Genomic DNA, 16,848 nt, shown 5'->3' with positions numbered 1-16,848 from the left:
CTGCTACTCTATGAATGTCATGTATCAAGACAAAAGCAAGACTACTCTAATCATGTACTAACACAGAAAATCACTGTCCCAATTATAAAAATGATGAAATACCGCCCCCCCCCCAATCTGGCTAATATTAGTGACTGCTGCTTCTTTACCAATTACAACTTTGGTCTTCCTCACCTATAGAGTAAGATTTATTTAAATACAAAATCATAGAATTACTCATGCTTCCCAAATCCTGTAAGTGTTCATCACCAGGCAACGGATTAAATAACATGTGATACAACCATATAAAAGAATATACGCAGCTGCTAAAAAGGCATGTTGCATGAAAACTACACAATGTTCCTTAGAGCAATAAAGGAGACTTAAATAAGTGGAGAGAGATTTTATTTATGGGTCAGATGATTCAATATTGTTAGATGTCATTCCAAAGAAATGAAAGCCTATGTTCATAAAAACACTTGTACACAAATGCTCATAGCTGCTTTACTTATACTGGCCAAACTCTGAACAGCCCAAATGTCCATCAACAGGTGAATGGATAAATAAACTGTAGTAAAGCCATATGGTGGAATACTACTTGGCAATAAAAAGCAATGAAATAGTGAGACACATGATACGGATGAATCTCAAATAATTACACTAAGTGAAATAAGCCAGATCCTCTCCCGAACAAAGAGTGCATGCTGTATGAATCCATTTATACACAATTACAGAAAATCAAAACAATTCTATTTTGTCAGAAAGTGACCCATGGTTGCCTGGGTTGGGGCACAGGGAGAGAGAGGAGGGAGGGATTACAAAGGGGCATTAAGAAGTTTTGGGGGAGGCTGGGCATAGTGGCTCACGCCTGTAATCCTGACACTCAGGGAGACCAAGGCGGGTGGATCACTTGAGACCAGGAGTTCAAGACCAGCCTGGCCAACATAGTGAAACCCTGCCTCTACTAAACACACACACACACACACACACAATTAGCCAGATATGGTGGCATGCACCTGTAGTCCCAGCTGCTCAGGAGGCTAAGGTACGAGAATCACTTGAACCTGGGAGGCAGAGGTTGAGTGGGCCGAGACTGCACCACTGTACTCCAGCCTCGGTGACAGAGCAAGACTCTGTCTCAAAAAAAAAAGTAGCTTTGTTGGGTGATGAATATGTTTACAATTTTGATTGTGGTTATGGTTTTATGTGTATATACATTCCAAGACTGATCACACTGTATACTTTCAACATGCAGCTTAATGTATGGCAATTATATTTCCGTCAAGTTATTAGATTAAAAAGCATGTGACAGATCTATATAACACTAAATTGAAAAGATAACTGTTAAGAGGAAAAGGCAAGTCTCAACACTGTATTCCTATTTTTGCAAAAGAATGTGTATATTGTATGAGAATATGCAATAAAGGATTACAACACTATATACCAACCGTTAACATAGAAAAATATTAAGTGATTCAAAAATATGTTGTAGAGGCATATTTATTGACATGCAAAGATGTTTACAGTATACAACTGGGGGAAGCAAGTTACAAACATTTACAGTATGATCTTGTTTTAGTTTCTTAACTGGCAGAAAATCTCAAAACATATAACTCCATATTTTCACACATAGAAACTTTCACATCAGCTAAGACCAGGGATTATAACTCCCACCATGAGTCTTAGAGAACTCAGCCATTGCCTAAATGTCCTGGGAATGCTTTCTGGTCCATACCAACTTCCAAGAATCACTATCTTGTAGGTTGACACAGCAACCTCTTCTAGCTTTCCTGTTTTGTGTTGTTGAGGCTGCAATTCTGGGTCTAAATTTCTCTAATTAAGTTTATCTTGTAGTGTTAGCTGGTACAAATGCAGAAATGCCCAGGCTTGCCTACTAGTAAAAGATAAAGCCCCTTGGCCTTTCATATGACACACAGGAGAATAAATCATAAATGGTAAAAAAGAAAAAAAATTAAGGTATGATTTCGCAAGGAGGAAAAAAGCAATTACCTTTTAAATTCAGGGTATAAAATGATTTCAGCTCTTTGGGAAATAAAAAATACAAATGGATAGAAAAAGATACAAAGGACACCTAACAAGTTTCCCTTGCTGATGACTCCAAATCTACATCTTACTCATTGAACAAAGTTTTGGGCTCCTACTATTTTTGACACTGCCAGATAAAATCCATCTATTCACCTCAGAATTTTCTCCTGACCTCCAGCCAGATGTAGCCAAATGTCTAATAGACACATGAATTTGAAGGAAGTTAAGAATCGTAACACCTGGCATACACATGATCTATTGGAAAATTAAACCATTAAAACCAGTCTCTGAGCTTTGAAGGCCCCCCACCTCAAAATGCCCTTCAAGGGGACTGTAAAGCAGTGTGGTGAGATAGGTTCTGGTGTCAGACAAAACAGCTACGCCACCTGCCTGCTGTGGGAATCTAGGAAAAGGTATTTAACCTAATTCTCATTGGAGGGTACCCAGAATAATGAGTTCTAATAAAAATACAAGTAACTAGCTCACAAGTTCACTATGAGAAGAGGAAAAAAACTTGTAAAATATGGTGCCAACACAGTGTTTGACATAGAATAGGCACTCACAAAATGTTTCCTGCCTTCTCTTTTGTGAGATAACTTTTATGTAAATGAAACAGCCTAACAATTTAAGAGTTATGAATGTAGTGGCAAAATTAAAATTGAACAAATAATACATTTTGTCTGAGATTCTGAGTCATTTCTGTGTTGTGGAATGAGTATCTGATACAGCTGGAAGAGGAGAAAAATAGTAGTTTATCTTACATTAAATATCCTATAGCAACCCCTGCCTCCTTTATGTAGAGTGCGCACATTCGGCCATGAGTGTGCACGTGCACACACAGAGACACACACACACACACACTCTCTCTCTCTCTAGGTACTGTTATCTTTGTGTATGTGTATGCCTTACTTCTGTAACTGGATTACAAACTCAAGGATATTTTCTTTTTTGCCATTTTAAGCCACAGATGTATCTAAGCAGATACTAATGAAAAAGTTAGCTTACTTAAAACAAACTGGTTCGCTATCTTAAGTAAAATGTTAAAAATATGCCAATCTAGACAAGATAAAAATCAAACATTTTCAGCCCAAGGTATAATATTCATTTGATACCGCCAAAATAGTCTAGCTCAAACCTAGAGCCTGTCACAGGTGACTTTGTGTTAAAGATGCAGTGTATAATGTGTACACTGTAATGTACAGCCTGCTAGAGTTTGGAGATGGCTCAAAACATTCTATCTCTGGCTCATTTTACATTGTTTCAATAATCCCTTTAACTTCCCTGAAAATGGCCATGAGTGTACTATAACTCAAGTGATCAACAACTACAATTGAGCCTTTTCTGATATGCTCCTTTATGTTAATAAATATGGCCACACCACTAACAAGATTGGCTTTTGCCTCTTTCTGGTTAAAGATGAGTTTTAATGCTGCCAATGCCTTCATATTGATCATGTCTCTGGCTGCAGTTGGATTTTCAGACATATTTAAAAGTAGTTTCAAAACAAGATTTCTGGTTTTGCAATTTCCTGAGGACAGCAAATGGAAAAGCTCTGAAAAGTAATTGGCAACAATGTAGTGATGGACAAAATCAGTAGTCAGTTGTCCTAGTATCTTTAATCCAGATTGCTGTCCCGGTGAGTTCAAAGGAAATGACACGGTTTCTTTACACATATGCTTAACATGTAATTCAATTTTGCGTTGTCTTTCATCACCAGAAGGAGGATTCAGAGTAATTACAGTCTTTTTTCTCATTTCAGGGGAAGGAAAACTGAGCAAGCTTTCAATAAGTGTCACTACACCCACTTCGTTAATAAACTCTTGGGCAAACGGGTGAACATTATGGACACCCATTGCAATCCGTGCTATTTTATGAATAAGAGGATCAGTAGTTGACTTAAGTAAGCTAACAAGTTTTTCAAATTCCTCAGAATCCATATAGCATTCCATTTTGCAAGGACAAGCAAATGGCTTAATCCCATTTACCTCCCTGATCCTGATTTGACGTCTAATCTCATCTATGGTCTGGATGCAGGGGTCAGAATCAAAACGACACTCAGGGATAGGCTGTGAGCATGAGCGAGTGTTCCTAGAAGGGCGGCAAGCTGTTGCCCCAGGCAAAGAACAGGCATTTTCTTCAGCTGAAGCCAGAACAATATATGAAGGAGGGCTTGCCTCAGATGGTGCCTGGGATCTAAATCCTAACACTGCTGGAGTTACAGCAGGGGCGTTGGGCCAGATAGTTACCTCAGACCAGTCCTTGGGCCTATTTTTTTCATTAATTTCATACACAGGCTGAGGCTTAACTATCCTGCTCACGGGTTTAGGATTAGGGTCAAAACTGGTATCATCTCCTTCCCAAAACCAGTTCCCAATAACATTCTCTTCCTCCTCCTCCTCAGCCCCTGACCTGGGTTTGCAATCGGCCCCAGCCGCAGGCTCCAACTCCTCAGCACAGACCTGGGCACCAATTTCAGGTTTATCATTCTTAGTGCTGGAACTATTACCTGCCTCTTCTCCATTCCAGAACCAGGAATTGATAGTGGCCTCTTCCCCAGCCCAGAACCAGGCATCAATACCAGCCTCATTTTTACATGTGGAGCTGGTGGACTCATTCCCAGCCTTGGGACTGAAATCTCCCATGGCTCTGCCCAGAGTCTTAGGCTCTGACAGAGATCCTTCCTTCACCTCAGCAACAACCTTGTTCTTAGACACTGCCTTCATCTCTGCTACTGCATCTGTCTTAGACCCTGTCTTGGCTTTGGCTTTGGCCCTGGTCTTGGCTACAGGCCTAACAACACCAGTAGCCTCCCTCTCTGCTCCAGCTTTAGCTTGTGTAATAGGCTTTTTTTCAGTTTTGGCCTGGGCTCTTGTCTTATTCTTAGTCCCAGTCATGGTTGAAGCCCAGTTATATGGCCCTGTCCAGTCTTGGCCTTGGTTCTCAATGTGTCCTAGGTCGAAGTCTTAACACTCTTTCACTGGGTAATGGAAAAACTTAGTAGCAAGAGTTAGAGTCAACTGTCAGTTCTGCAGTCACAAAGTTCTCTTTCCAAACATATAGCCTCTGTCAATGATACAGAGGGCAGAGGCACGCTCGGGCTGGGGGAGAATGATTGTTCCCAAGTGCAGACCTGCTGAAGGTGATGGTCTTCCAACAATCCAAAGCCACTACAGCCACCAGTGGAGATGGACCTGAGGTTGAAGAAAGAAACTGGCTTTGAGTCTTGTCCAACTGTGCTTCTCTATGCAAACAGCCACACAGAAGGACATAGAGTAGAAATGAATTGTGTAGAAGTGAATTAATAAAAAACTCTGCTGCTTCATTTTATACCTTGCACACTGCCACTAATGCTCAACAATGTCCTGCCCAAGCACTGTCATTCTTTTACTCTGCACCAAACAGGAACAAAGATGGCAGGTAAGCTTGCTGAGAGTGAGAAAGGCTAAAGGAGTGCCCAGTCTCTTTGGACCCATGCTAGTAGGTCCACCACTAAAATACATACCACTAGACCTCATAGATGTATTCAGGCAGCACTCACACCAACCTGCACTGATCTAGTGCAATTTTTCCTCCTTCCCTGTTTCCAGTGTTGATATGCCCTACAGTTAACTCATGGGCAGGCCTATGGACAAAAATACAGGTGGGATTGGAATTCTGAGTATTTGGTTGACAGACCTACACTGTAATCTCTAAGCTCAATTTCTGCCTTCCCAAATCTAGGGCTTTGGTTATATAACACTTCTGGCCTCCTAGTACTCCTCGTGGCTTCTCTTCCCATTTCCTGCCCCAGTATCTACCAATTACCTCATCAGCATAATCCTGGCTCACCCCACCCCATCACTTGTACACAAATGTGAGGTCAGAAGTGACTAGAAAGCTGGAAGACAGTGGCTCCAAGATATCATCTGGTCTAACCCACTTGGCAACAGCCTCTCCATAACCCCAATCAACAGGGGTGTTCACACATAAACCTACCTTGAATCCAAATGAACAGTTTTTGTTCTCTTTCTTAATTAACTTCCAAGTGAACAGCTACATACAGATCTCTACAGGAACCTAGAAAGGAACAGACCTAAGGATAGAAAGGAAGGCAGAGGAAAGAAAACAGAAGAGACTAAGATGATCTAATGCCCATAACAAGGGTTATAACATATGCTTTTGAATATTCAAGGCTATGTTAAATGTCTCCCACCTGTCTGCTCCTCCTCAATGATTCCCTAATCACCCCAAGACCTGCAGCCTGATTACACCTCCTGCCAACTTTGAAGTCAGTCATTTTCCCAACAGAAGTTATACCTCCTTTCCTGAAAAAAAAAATATGAGGTGCAGAAATAGGTAGTGGAACACAGGCAATCGTACTTAGGAGGCAGGCAGGGAAGATAATGGAGACTGTTATTTTAATACCATCTGTGCATGTCCCTCCCCTTCCCCATGCATACCTAGATCTTACTTTATTCACCACCCATGTCAGCCTGCTCATACAGCAGGGGTTCTCAGGAGATGCTATCCTTCCCAACAAAGAGTCCTCTAGCTAGAGAAGAGTCACACCCTACAAAAAGAAGGCGAGCAACTAGCAAAAAAAATAACCCCAAGAGACTATGTTAACAATGGTAGAAAAATAGCAGGTTAATGGACAGATTCCCAGAATTCGGATTCTAACACCTCCTTTTTGAGAATCAGAAACTAAGTAAATGAAGTCTCCTAACTCTCATAGCTCCTCAGATATCCACCATCAGAAATGCCATGAATTCTTCTGTGGGACTATTTCTGTACCAAAATGAGACGGTCTGTGAGGAATGGCTGGAGATGGAGTTTTGGTTTACAGAACCAGAAATTGAAGAAGCAGATTGACTTCAAATGTTTTAAATTGACCCTTCAAAAAGATTTCCCCTCTACTTGGAACCCTCATTCTCACGCATCATTACATTACTTAAAGTGGATCAGCATGTTGAGAAAACAGATCCTGAACAAGAAAGGTGGAAAAATACTACCCTGTTATTTACATGGACCACTGTTGTGAAATTCGACCAAGTCCACACCCTATCTATTTGTTTGCACAAAACTGGGTGTGGGGATCTAAATATGTAAGGCAATAAAACAGTGCGGTATTAAAAGGCGGATAAACATTTCATTTTAGTGTCTTCATAATCCACCCACTCAAAGTTCTAGTTTTGGAGAACCCACCAGACCTACCCCGCAGACAGGAGACTTTGACAACCACCTGGAGCCTGTGGGAAGGGACAGCACCTAGGAAAAGGGTCCCACAGGCCCTTTCCGGAATCAGGGCCCGGAGTAGTGAATGCGGCCCACCTCACGCGGGCTGGGCACAGAGCTGGGACGCCGGCTCCCACCAGCCTTCCCAGGCGCCCACTACAATGGCTCCCCCTCCGCCATTTCTCCCGAAGGAGCCTCCCCCACAGCCCTTTCCGGGCACAGACCTTCGAAGGCGGAGCGCCGGCGCCTGCAAAGCTGGTTGGGAAGCTGTCAGAGCGGTTCTCCTCCAGACGATCTAACGGTGCCTCTCAAGCCAGCCCCTCAGCCCTTGGCCTGGCCTGGCCCAGCCCTCACCGGTCACCGCCTCCCATCGCCAGGGGTCTCGGGCACTGCGCACCTCTCTCCGGCGCCCGGCTCCGACCGGATCGTCTCCTCCTTGCCAGGCTGTCAGGGTCGGCGGGGCAGGCTGCCAGCCGGTCCACCCTGGCGGACCACCCCAATCTCACGCACCCCAACTTGCCTTCAGCGGCCCAGGGCCCAGGTCGTCGACCTCCCTCTCCTCTCCTCAGCTCTCCTCTGGCGGCTCCTCACTTGGATTCTCACCGCTTTCCCCGCGATCCGAATGGAAAAGACGAGTCCCGCCCCCTACGCCTCTGCACCAAACTGGGCAGGGGCTGCGCAGGATGCGGGAAGAACCGCTTGCCGCGAGGGTGTCGGGAAGGGGAGCGGAGGGATACGGCGCGAAGTCCTCGACGCCCCCCCCCCTCCCCCCCGGCCCACCTTAGTTCCAACCACGAGGTGGGCGGGGCCACGACGAGCCCCAGCCTGGGCCTGCGGGTTGGCACCAGGGTGCCTCAGGAGGCCCCCGCGGACCCTAACGTGGCGACCACCACCACATTTCTGACGTTGCTGTAATATATGGGACCGGCGGGCGGCTGGGGGCCCGGGCAGGGGACCGGATCAGGAGGTTGGGAAGAGCCGCGCTGGAGGGAGCAGCGGATGGATACCAAACCTCCCCCTAGTGTGTCTGCACCCCCGCCCCAACTCCCCAACCAGGGACTGCTGGGTGTCTGCCCCCTCCCTCTCCCCAGCCCTCTCACCCTCCTTCCTGGATGTTAATGGGAAAGGGGGTGTCAGCACTGCAGTCTGGGAGGGGAGAGGCGATTTCAGGCCAGAAAGGCCTGGGCCTGTAGGGTGGTCCTCTTGTGCGTTTATTTCCCAGCTTCGTGGAGCCACGCAGGGGAGGAAGGTACCCCTGCTCTTAAGTGAATTCTGGGGCAGGGGGCTCCCATCAAGGCCTCACCACTGCCCCTCTTCTAAAAGAAGGTAGACCTAGACTTCTGTCTCTAGGAAACCAACCACTGGTCTGTACAGACTCATTTCTTTCTGCCACAACGGTTTTTGTCATTTCAAATGGTGGCTCACGTTGGCATTGCGCCGTCCCCACAGTTGCCCCCCAAAGAGGGCCTTTCCCTGTCAGGACCCGCAGGAGGTCATAACAGCCCTCTCTCTTTGATGGCACCACGTAGGGATGGTCTTGGCGCCTCTCCACTGTTCTGTCAGGAGAGGGGACCGCTATTCGCGCACTTCCTCAAGGCAAATCCCAGATCCCAGCTGAGCTCCTCAACTCCTCCTTTTGGCCCAGACCTGCATCCTGCCTAATGCATGCATGTGCCCTTTTCTTCTGAACATATACCTTTTTTTACTCTCCCAAGTGGTGGGGAATTTGTTAGACTGGAAGTTGCCTGAATGAAAGTACCCTTTTGGTATTGTTCACCACTGTATTCTCAGCACATTGTAGACGGTATAGTCAGTCAAAGGTTGAAGGAGGTGAGGGGCTACTGAGTCATGACAATTCCCTGTTACCTTCTGTGGGCTGCAAATCAATGCTAATTCGTAAGTGTGTCTTTATCTTTGTTGCCTGTAACCCCAGGGCTTAGCCCAGAGTATGCCACCCGCAGCTGCTCTTGTATGGTTTTTCAGTGTTGGAAGGGAGCAAGAGAGGAAGACAGATTGTGAAGCAACTCCTGAAGCACACACATATTAGAAATAGTACCAACACCTACATTTTAAAATATAGAGCACAAAAAGGCAGAAAAATATGATCATTTTTCCTGGTCATTTGTATTCCCTTTGTGGATGCCTCAATCTGACACACCAATATATGTGACTTAGGAGATATTAGTCATACTAAGAGAGACAGGAGTTTCAATTGGATGTCACACTACTTTTTGATGAATCACTTTACGATATGATTCTTAACATTTGTGTGTTCTTATTAGCTTTGTCCTTTAAGCTTAATAGCATTAAAACTTTAACACATTATCTTAAATATGAAGGACATAGGCCTGCAGATTCTGATGTGAGTTTTCTTTCTCCAGTATAATGCTTTAATATATGCAAGAATATTAAAATGCATAAATTCTTTTAAGCAATTAAGCAATTAATTGTAAATAATGTAAATGAAACCACCTTTACAAAAAATTATAACAATGAGAAAATTAGGGCAGTGAAGGAGATCTGATCTGGCTAACACCTGTCTTGCCTTTGGCCTTCAAGTTGCCCTTAATTATTCCTGGGCGTATAAGCTAACTTTGGGAGACATTTACTTTACAGTTTAAATGATAATAGCCATTCCCCAAAAAGTAACCAACTGTCTTTGTAAAGCTAATAAGAAACCACCAGGCTAGGAGGATGGAGCAGCCTGAGTCCTGCTAAGGTGTAGACATAAAGGATTGACAGCCATTATTCCGAGGTTACAAGATATGCAGCTTCCCGAATTATTTCTGCAGATAACATCACTATCGTAGAATCTAAAATTGCCCTTTTGAGGTATCTTTTCAGATTTCTTGCATGTCTGGCTCCACCTTGACCCACCAACTGCTCCTGAGGCCCCATCCAGAAGTGACTCAGCACATAGGAGGACCATTTCCCACACCCCTATGATTGCACCCCCAACCAATCAGCACCAACCACCCATTGCCTAGCCACTCCCATGCCCCCAAACTACCTTTGGAAAACCGTAGCCCCCAAATTCTTCAGGAGACTGAGTTAAGACAGGACTCCATCTCCCATTTGGTGTGGCCAGCACCGCATCAATTAAACTCTTTCTTTATCGCAATGCCGTGGTCTCCTTGAATTAATTTTGTTTGTGCAGCTGGCAGGAAGAACCCATCGCGTGGTTACATAAATGACCATCAATAGTGAAAGGATTAAAGTAAGTATGATAAATTTATTTTATAAAGTACTATTCTACCCTACTATGATATCAAAAAGAAGTGGCTCTCTATATACCAAAATGGAAATAACTCAAAATACAAAGTGAAAATGCAAGTTGTACAATAATACATATGGTTTATGGAAAGTGTGCATTATAAGTATATAACTATTGTGAAAGGAAAATAAATCTCAGCATCCTAAAATCGCTGAGTCAAAGGGAAAAGTCAAGCTGGGAACTGCTTAGGGCAAATCTGCCTCCCATTCTATTCCTAAAAAAGATAGTTACTAAGACTAAAAAAAAAAAAAAAAAGCTACATACATCCCGCACCATTTATCCACAAGGAAATTCCTTGTGGAAAAGGACAGACAGAGCTCAAAGTCACCCCTCTGCTCACTGATATAAATGCATATCTGATTGCCTCCTTTGCAGAGGCTAATCAGAAACTCAAAAGAATACAATCATTTGTCTCTTATCTACCTTTGACCTGGAAGCCCTCTCCCCTCCTGGAGGTGTCCTGCCTTTCTGGACAGAACCCATGTGCATCTTACATGTATTAATTGATGTCTCACTGCCCCGACCACAATGGGCACATGTTGTCAAGACCTCCTGAGGCTGTGTCACAGAAGCATCCCTAACCTTGACAAAATAAACTTCCTCAACTGACTGAGACCTGTCTCAGATGTTTGGGGTATATATTTTGGTAGCCACAAAGGGATTCTGAGTGGAGGTGCCCCTGACCTTGACGAATCTCCTACGGGTGCTTGGTACCAGCTTGGTTTATCGCTCAAACCAATAGGACAACTTGCAGAGGCCTGGAAGCCCCTCCCCAGAGAATCCCTGATCTCCCAAAATTTGGTCGAGAACTAAAGTTTAGTTTGCTGTACAACTCCTTTATTTTTTTGGAGTTTTACTTGCTTCCAACAAGGAAGGCAGGGTCTGCAAAATATCTCAAGTACTGATCTTAGGTGTTTCAACAGTGATGTTATTCCCAGGAGCAATTTGGGGAGGTTCAGACTCGCAGCTGGAGGCTGTATGGCCCCTAAACCATAATTTTTAATCTTGTAGCTAATTTGTTAGCCCTATGAAGGCAGACTGGTCCCCAGGCAAGAAGGCCTCCCACACCCCGCCCCCGACTGGGAAAGGGCTATTATCAATTTTGTTTCAGAGTTAAACTATAAACTAAATTCATTCCCAAGGTTAGTTTGGCCTAAACCCAGGAATGAACAAGGACAGCTTAAAGTTTAGAAGCAAGATGGAGTTGGTTAGGTCTGATCTCTTTCACTATCATAATTTCATCAGCTATAATTTTTGCAAAGGTGGTTTCATTAGCACACTGAGATGGACAAGAATGATGAGGGCAATAGCAAGCATGCCTTCATTTATTCCTTCTCCAATGCCCTTTCTTTCTATAAATTTCTGACCTATATTATTGTACCTTTTTCCTGAAGAACTTCTTTTTAACATCTCCTGCAGGGCACGTCTGCTGGTGATGAATATCCTCAGTTCTTGTTTGTCTGAGAAATTATTTCTCCTTCATGTTTAAGGATAATTTTACTGATCACAGAGGTCTAGGTTGGTAGTATTTCTTTCAATATTTTAAATATTACAGCCCACTCTCTTCTTTACTTGCATGATTTCTGCACTGTAATTCTTATCCTTGTTCCTCTATAGGTAAGGGATTTGGGGTTTTTTTTTGTTTTTTGTTTTTTGTTTTTTCAGTATTTTCTCTTTGTCTTTCTTCAGTTTGGATATGATATGCCTATGTTACAGGTAGTTAGACAGGCATGATTGGGGCAGAAGAGGGCTCTACCCCCACCCTACTAGGACTGTCAGAAGATGATTTAGCAATTATCGCATTGCCTCTCTAAAATGGAAAAATTGGCAGTTAGTGCTATGGAGAGGCCATTTCCTAATGGCCCACACCTATTGCACTAAAGTGTTAACTGAATGCAGGCACGAGGGTGAAACAACTTCCCAGGCATATGCATTAAGAGACAAAATAGCAGAGTATGACCTTCTGGGAGCACTCCACTGGAAAAGGAAAGAAAGCCTCAGATGGGCATGCATACAACTTTCTAAATACACTGTGCATGCTCACTTCCTAAGGGTAAGGAGGGCACCTCGCATGTGGGCAGCCCACACTAATGGAAGCATCATGGGAAAGGGGCCAGCCTATAAAGTCCTAGGATCAAGATTAAACAGTGCAGTTGTCCTTCAAGTCGCTCGCTTGGGTCTCTTTCAAGCATGCTTTCCTTTCTTTCCTGTTCTAAAGTCTTTTAAAATAAACTTCCACTCTTGCTCGGAAACTTGCCTTGGTCTCTTTTTCTGCCTTATGCTCCTCAGTCAAATTCTTTCTTCTGAGGAGGCAAGAATTGAGGCTGCTGAAGACCCATACAGATTCACTAATGGTAACTCAGACACTTGTCACCCTTAACATATTAGGTACCATGAGACTCGGTTATTTGCCACCGGTAACATATTGGCCATGTGACTCAGATGTTAAGAGATATCTATGCCTTGCCTTCTTTGGTTGGAGGCATCTGACCCCTGTGTATAGTCCCTTGTCCCTTCCCTTCCCTTCCCTTCTTTCTTCCCTTTTTTCTTCCCTTCTTTCTTTCTTTCCATGTGACTCAGATGTTAAGAGATATCTATCCCTTGCCTTCTTTGGTTGGAGGCATCCAACCCCCCGTGTGCAGTTTCTTTCTTCCCTTCCCTTCCCTCCCCTCCCCTCCCCCTCCCCCTCCCTCTCCCTCCCTTCCTTCCTTTTCCCTTTCTTTCTTTCTTTCTTTCTTTCTTTCTTTCTTTCTTTCTTTCTTTCTTTCTCTCTCTCTCTCTCTCTCTTTCTTTCTTTCTTCTTTCTTTCTTTTTCTCTTTCTTTCCTTTCTCCTTCCTTCTCTTTCTTTTTCTTGTGATCAGTTCTGCTATGAATGCATTCTTCAGTATGCAGCTGTCAATGTGTCTTTAACTGTGGCTGCCCTAGGACTTTTCGTCATCCACAGATAATTGTTGCCTTTTTTTTTTCTTTTTTTGAGACAGAGTCTCACTCTGTTGCCCAGGCTGGAGTGCATTAGCCCAATCTCGGCTCACTGCAACCTCTGTCTCCCGGGTTCAAGTGATTCTGCTGCCTCAGTCTCCCAAGTAGCTGGGACTACAGGCATCTGCCACCATGCCCGGCTAATTTTTGTATTTTTAGTAGAGACAGGATTTCACCATATTGGCCAGGCTGGTCTCAAACTCCTGACCTTGTGATCCGCCTGCCTCGGCCTCCCAAAGTGCTGGGATTTCAGGCGTGAACCACCGTGCCCGGCTTGTTGTCTTGTTTTGATCCTCTTTAAATGGTGTTTTATAATCAGCTATAGAACGGACAGGTGTTCCTGAATGCAAGTTTCTGGTAACTTTGGCGATTGTGACTGTCAGGCCTCTGAGCCCAAGCTAAGCCATCAAATCCCCTGTGACCTGCAGGGATACATCCAGATGGCCTGAAGTAACTGAAGAATCACAAAAGAAGTGAAAATGGCCTGTTCCTGCCTTAACTGATGACATTCCACCACAAAAGAAGTGAAAATGGCCAGTCCCTGCCTGAACTGATGACATTACCTTGTGAAATTCCTTCTCCTGGCTCATCCTGGCTCAAAAGCTCCCCCACTGAGCACCTTGTAACCCCCGCCCCTGCCAGCCAGAGAACAACCCCCTTTGACTGTAACTTTCCTTTACCTACCCAAATCCTATAAAACGGCTCCACCCCATCTCCCTTCACTGACTCTCTTTTCGGACTCAGCCCGCTTGTACCCAGGTGAAATAAACAGCCTTGTTGCTCACACAAAGCCTATTTGGTGGTCTCTTCACAGGGACGCGAGTGAAATTTGGTGCCATGACTCGGATCAGGGGACCTCCCTTGGGAGATCAATCCCCCGTCCTCCTGCTCTTCGCTCCGTGAGAAACATCCACCTACAACCTCGGGTCCTCAGACCTACCAGCCCAAGGAACATCTCACCAATTTTAAATCCGGTAAGCGGCCTCTCTTCACTCTCTTTTTCCAACCTCTCTCACTATCCCTCAACCTCTTTGTCCTTTCAATCTTGGCACCACACTTCAATCTCTACCTTCTCTTAATTTCAGTTCCTTTCCTTTTCCGGTAAAGACAAAGGAGATGCGTTTTTATCCGTGAACCCAAAACTCCGGCGCAGATCACGGACTCAGGAAGACTGTCGTGCAGGGACGCCTGCCTGATTATTCACCCACGTTTCAGAGGTGTCTGACCACGCGGGGGCGCCTGCCTTGGTCCTTCACCCTCAGAGGCAAGCACCGCTTTTCTGGGAGGCAAGCACCCCCGACCCCTTCTCTCCATGTCTCTACCCCTTCTCCACTTTCCTGGGGGGCAAGCACCCCCCACCCCTTCTCTCTGTGTCTCTACTCTCTCTTTTCTCTGGGCTTGCCTCCTTCACTATGGGCAACCTTCCACCTCCATTCCTCCCTCTTCTCCCTTAGCCTGTGTTCTCAAAAACTTAAAACCTCTTCAACTCACACCTGACCTAAAACCTAAACGCCTTATTTTCTTCTGCAACACCGCTTGGCCCCAATACAAACTTGACAATGGCTCTAAATGGCCAGAAAAACAGCACTTTCGATTTCTCCATTCTACAAGACCTAAATAATTTTTGTCGAAAAATGGGCAAATGGTCTGAGGTGCCTTACATCCAGGCATTTTTCACACTTCGTTCCTTCCCTAGTTTCTGTTCCCAATGTGATTCCTCCCAAATCCTCCTTCTCTCCCTCCCGCCTATACCCTCAGTCCTAACCCCAAGCATCGCTGAGTCTTTCCAATCTTCCTTTTCTACAGACCCGTCTGACCTCTCCCCTCCTCCCCAGACTGCTCATCGCCAGGCAGAGTCAGGTCTCAATTCTTCCTCAGCCTCCGCTCCTCCACCCTATAATCCTTCTATCACCTCCCCTCCTCACACCCAGGCCAGCTTACAGTTTAGTTCTGTGACTAGCTCTCCCCCACCTGCCCAACAATTTCCTGTTAGAGATGTGGCTGGAGCTGAAGGCACAGTCTGGGTACATGTGCCTTTTTCTCTATCAGACCTCTCTCAGATCAGTCAGCATTTAGGCTCTTTCTCATCAGATCCCACTAAATAGGTACAGGAACTCAGATATCTAACTCTGTCCTACAATTTAGCCTGGAGTGACTTAAATGTCAACCTGACTTCTACCCTCTCCCCAGATGAACAGGAGTTTTTTCTCTAGCCCAATCTCACACTGACAACTGCCGGCTCCACGAGCCAGACCTCCAGGAAGGCATTAGAGCAGTTCCCCGAGAGGATCCCCAGTGGAACTATCAGGCAGATTCCCCAGGTATAGCTAGGCGAGATTACATGGTTTCCTGCCTAGTTGAAGGGCTTAAAAAGGCTTACAAAGCTGTTAATTATGACAAACTGAAAGAACTACCCAAGGTAAAGATGAAAAACCCAGCCCAGTTCATGGCCCGTTTGGCAGCAACCCTGAGACACTTTACAGCCCTAGACCCTAAAATGTCAAAAGGCTGTCTTATTCTCAATATACATTTTATTACCCATTCAGCTCCCAACTTTAAGTAAAGCTCCAAAAATTAAATTCCGGCCCTCAAACCCCATAACAGGACTTAATTAACCTCGCCTTCAAGATGTACAATAATAATAATAATAAAAAAGTTAAAATTACTTGCCTCCACTGTGAGACAAAACCCAGCCACATCTCCAGCACACAAGAACTCCAAATGCCTGAACCGCGGCTGCCAGGGATTCCTCCAGAACCTCCTCCCCGAGGAACTTGCTACAAGTGCTGGAAATCTGGCCACTGGGCCAAGGAATGCCTGCAGCCTGGGATTCCTCCTAAGCCGTGTCCCATCTGTGCGGGACCCCCTGGAAACTGGACTGCCCAAGTTGCCCGGCAGCCATTCCCAGAGCCCCTGGAACTCTAGTCCAAGGCTCTCTGACTGACTTCTTCCCAGATTTTCTCGGCTTAGCAGCTGAAGACTGACGCTGCCCCATCACCATGGAAGCCTCCTGGACCATCACAGATGCTTTAGGTAACTCTTACAGCAGAGGGTAAGTCCGTCCCCTTCTTAGTCAATGCAGAGGCTACCCACTCCACATTACCTTCTTTTCAAGGGCCTGTTTCCCTTGCCTCCATAATTGTTGTGGGTATTGACGGCCAGGCTTCTAAACCCCTTAAAACTTCCACACTCTGGTGCCAACTTGGACAACATTCTTTGATGCACTCTTTTTTAATTATCCCCACCTGCCCAGTTCCCTTATTAAGCCGAGACATTTTAACCAAATTATCTGCTTCCCTGACTATTCCTAGGCTACAGCCACACCTCATTGCTGCCCTTTTCTCCAGTTCAAAGC

General features: G+C 45.0%; 1 protein-coding gene across 5 annotated transcripts in view; it reads right to left on the bottom strand.

The window, feature by feature from the left end:
* Positions 1-367: 367 nt before the first annotated feature.
* BHLHB9 (basic helix-loop-helix family member b9) overlaps positions 368-16,848 on the bottom strand; it is a 41,651-nt gene continuing 25,170 nt past the window's right edge. For 2 of the 5 annotated variants that reach the window (XM_030933447.1, XM_030933446.1), the window contains exon 5: positions 368-5,216. In XM_030933447.1, coding sequence (XP_030789307.1) covers positions 3,276-4,919 — 1,644 coding nt within the window. In that variant the 5' untranslated portion in view covers positions 4,920-5,216 and the 3' untranslated portion in view covers positions 368-3,275. Of the gene's footprint in view, positions 5,217-6,000; positions 6,098-6,217; positions 6,247-7,218; positions 7,638-16,848 lie in introns of those variants that run through there. The other 3 variants (XM_030933448.1, XM_030933449.1, XM_030933445.1) reach the window with 3 other exon arrangements.

This window comes from Rhinopithecus roxellana, chromosome 7, assembly GCF_007565055.1.
Source record: "Rhinopithecus roxellana isolate Shanxi Qingling chromosome 7, ASM756505v1, whole genome shotgun sequence".
Classification (NCBI taxonomy): domain Eukaryota; kingdom Metazoa; phylum Chordata; class Mammalia; order Primates; family Cercopithecidae; genus Rhinopithecus; species Rhinopithecus roxellana.
Note: the sequence above shows the minus strand (reverse complement) of the source record. Positions and strands in the feature narration are given on the sequence as shown.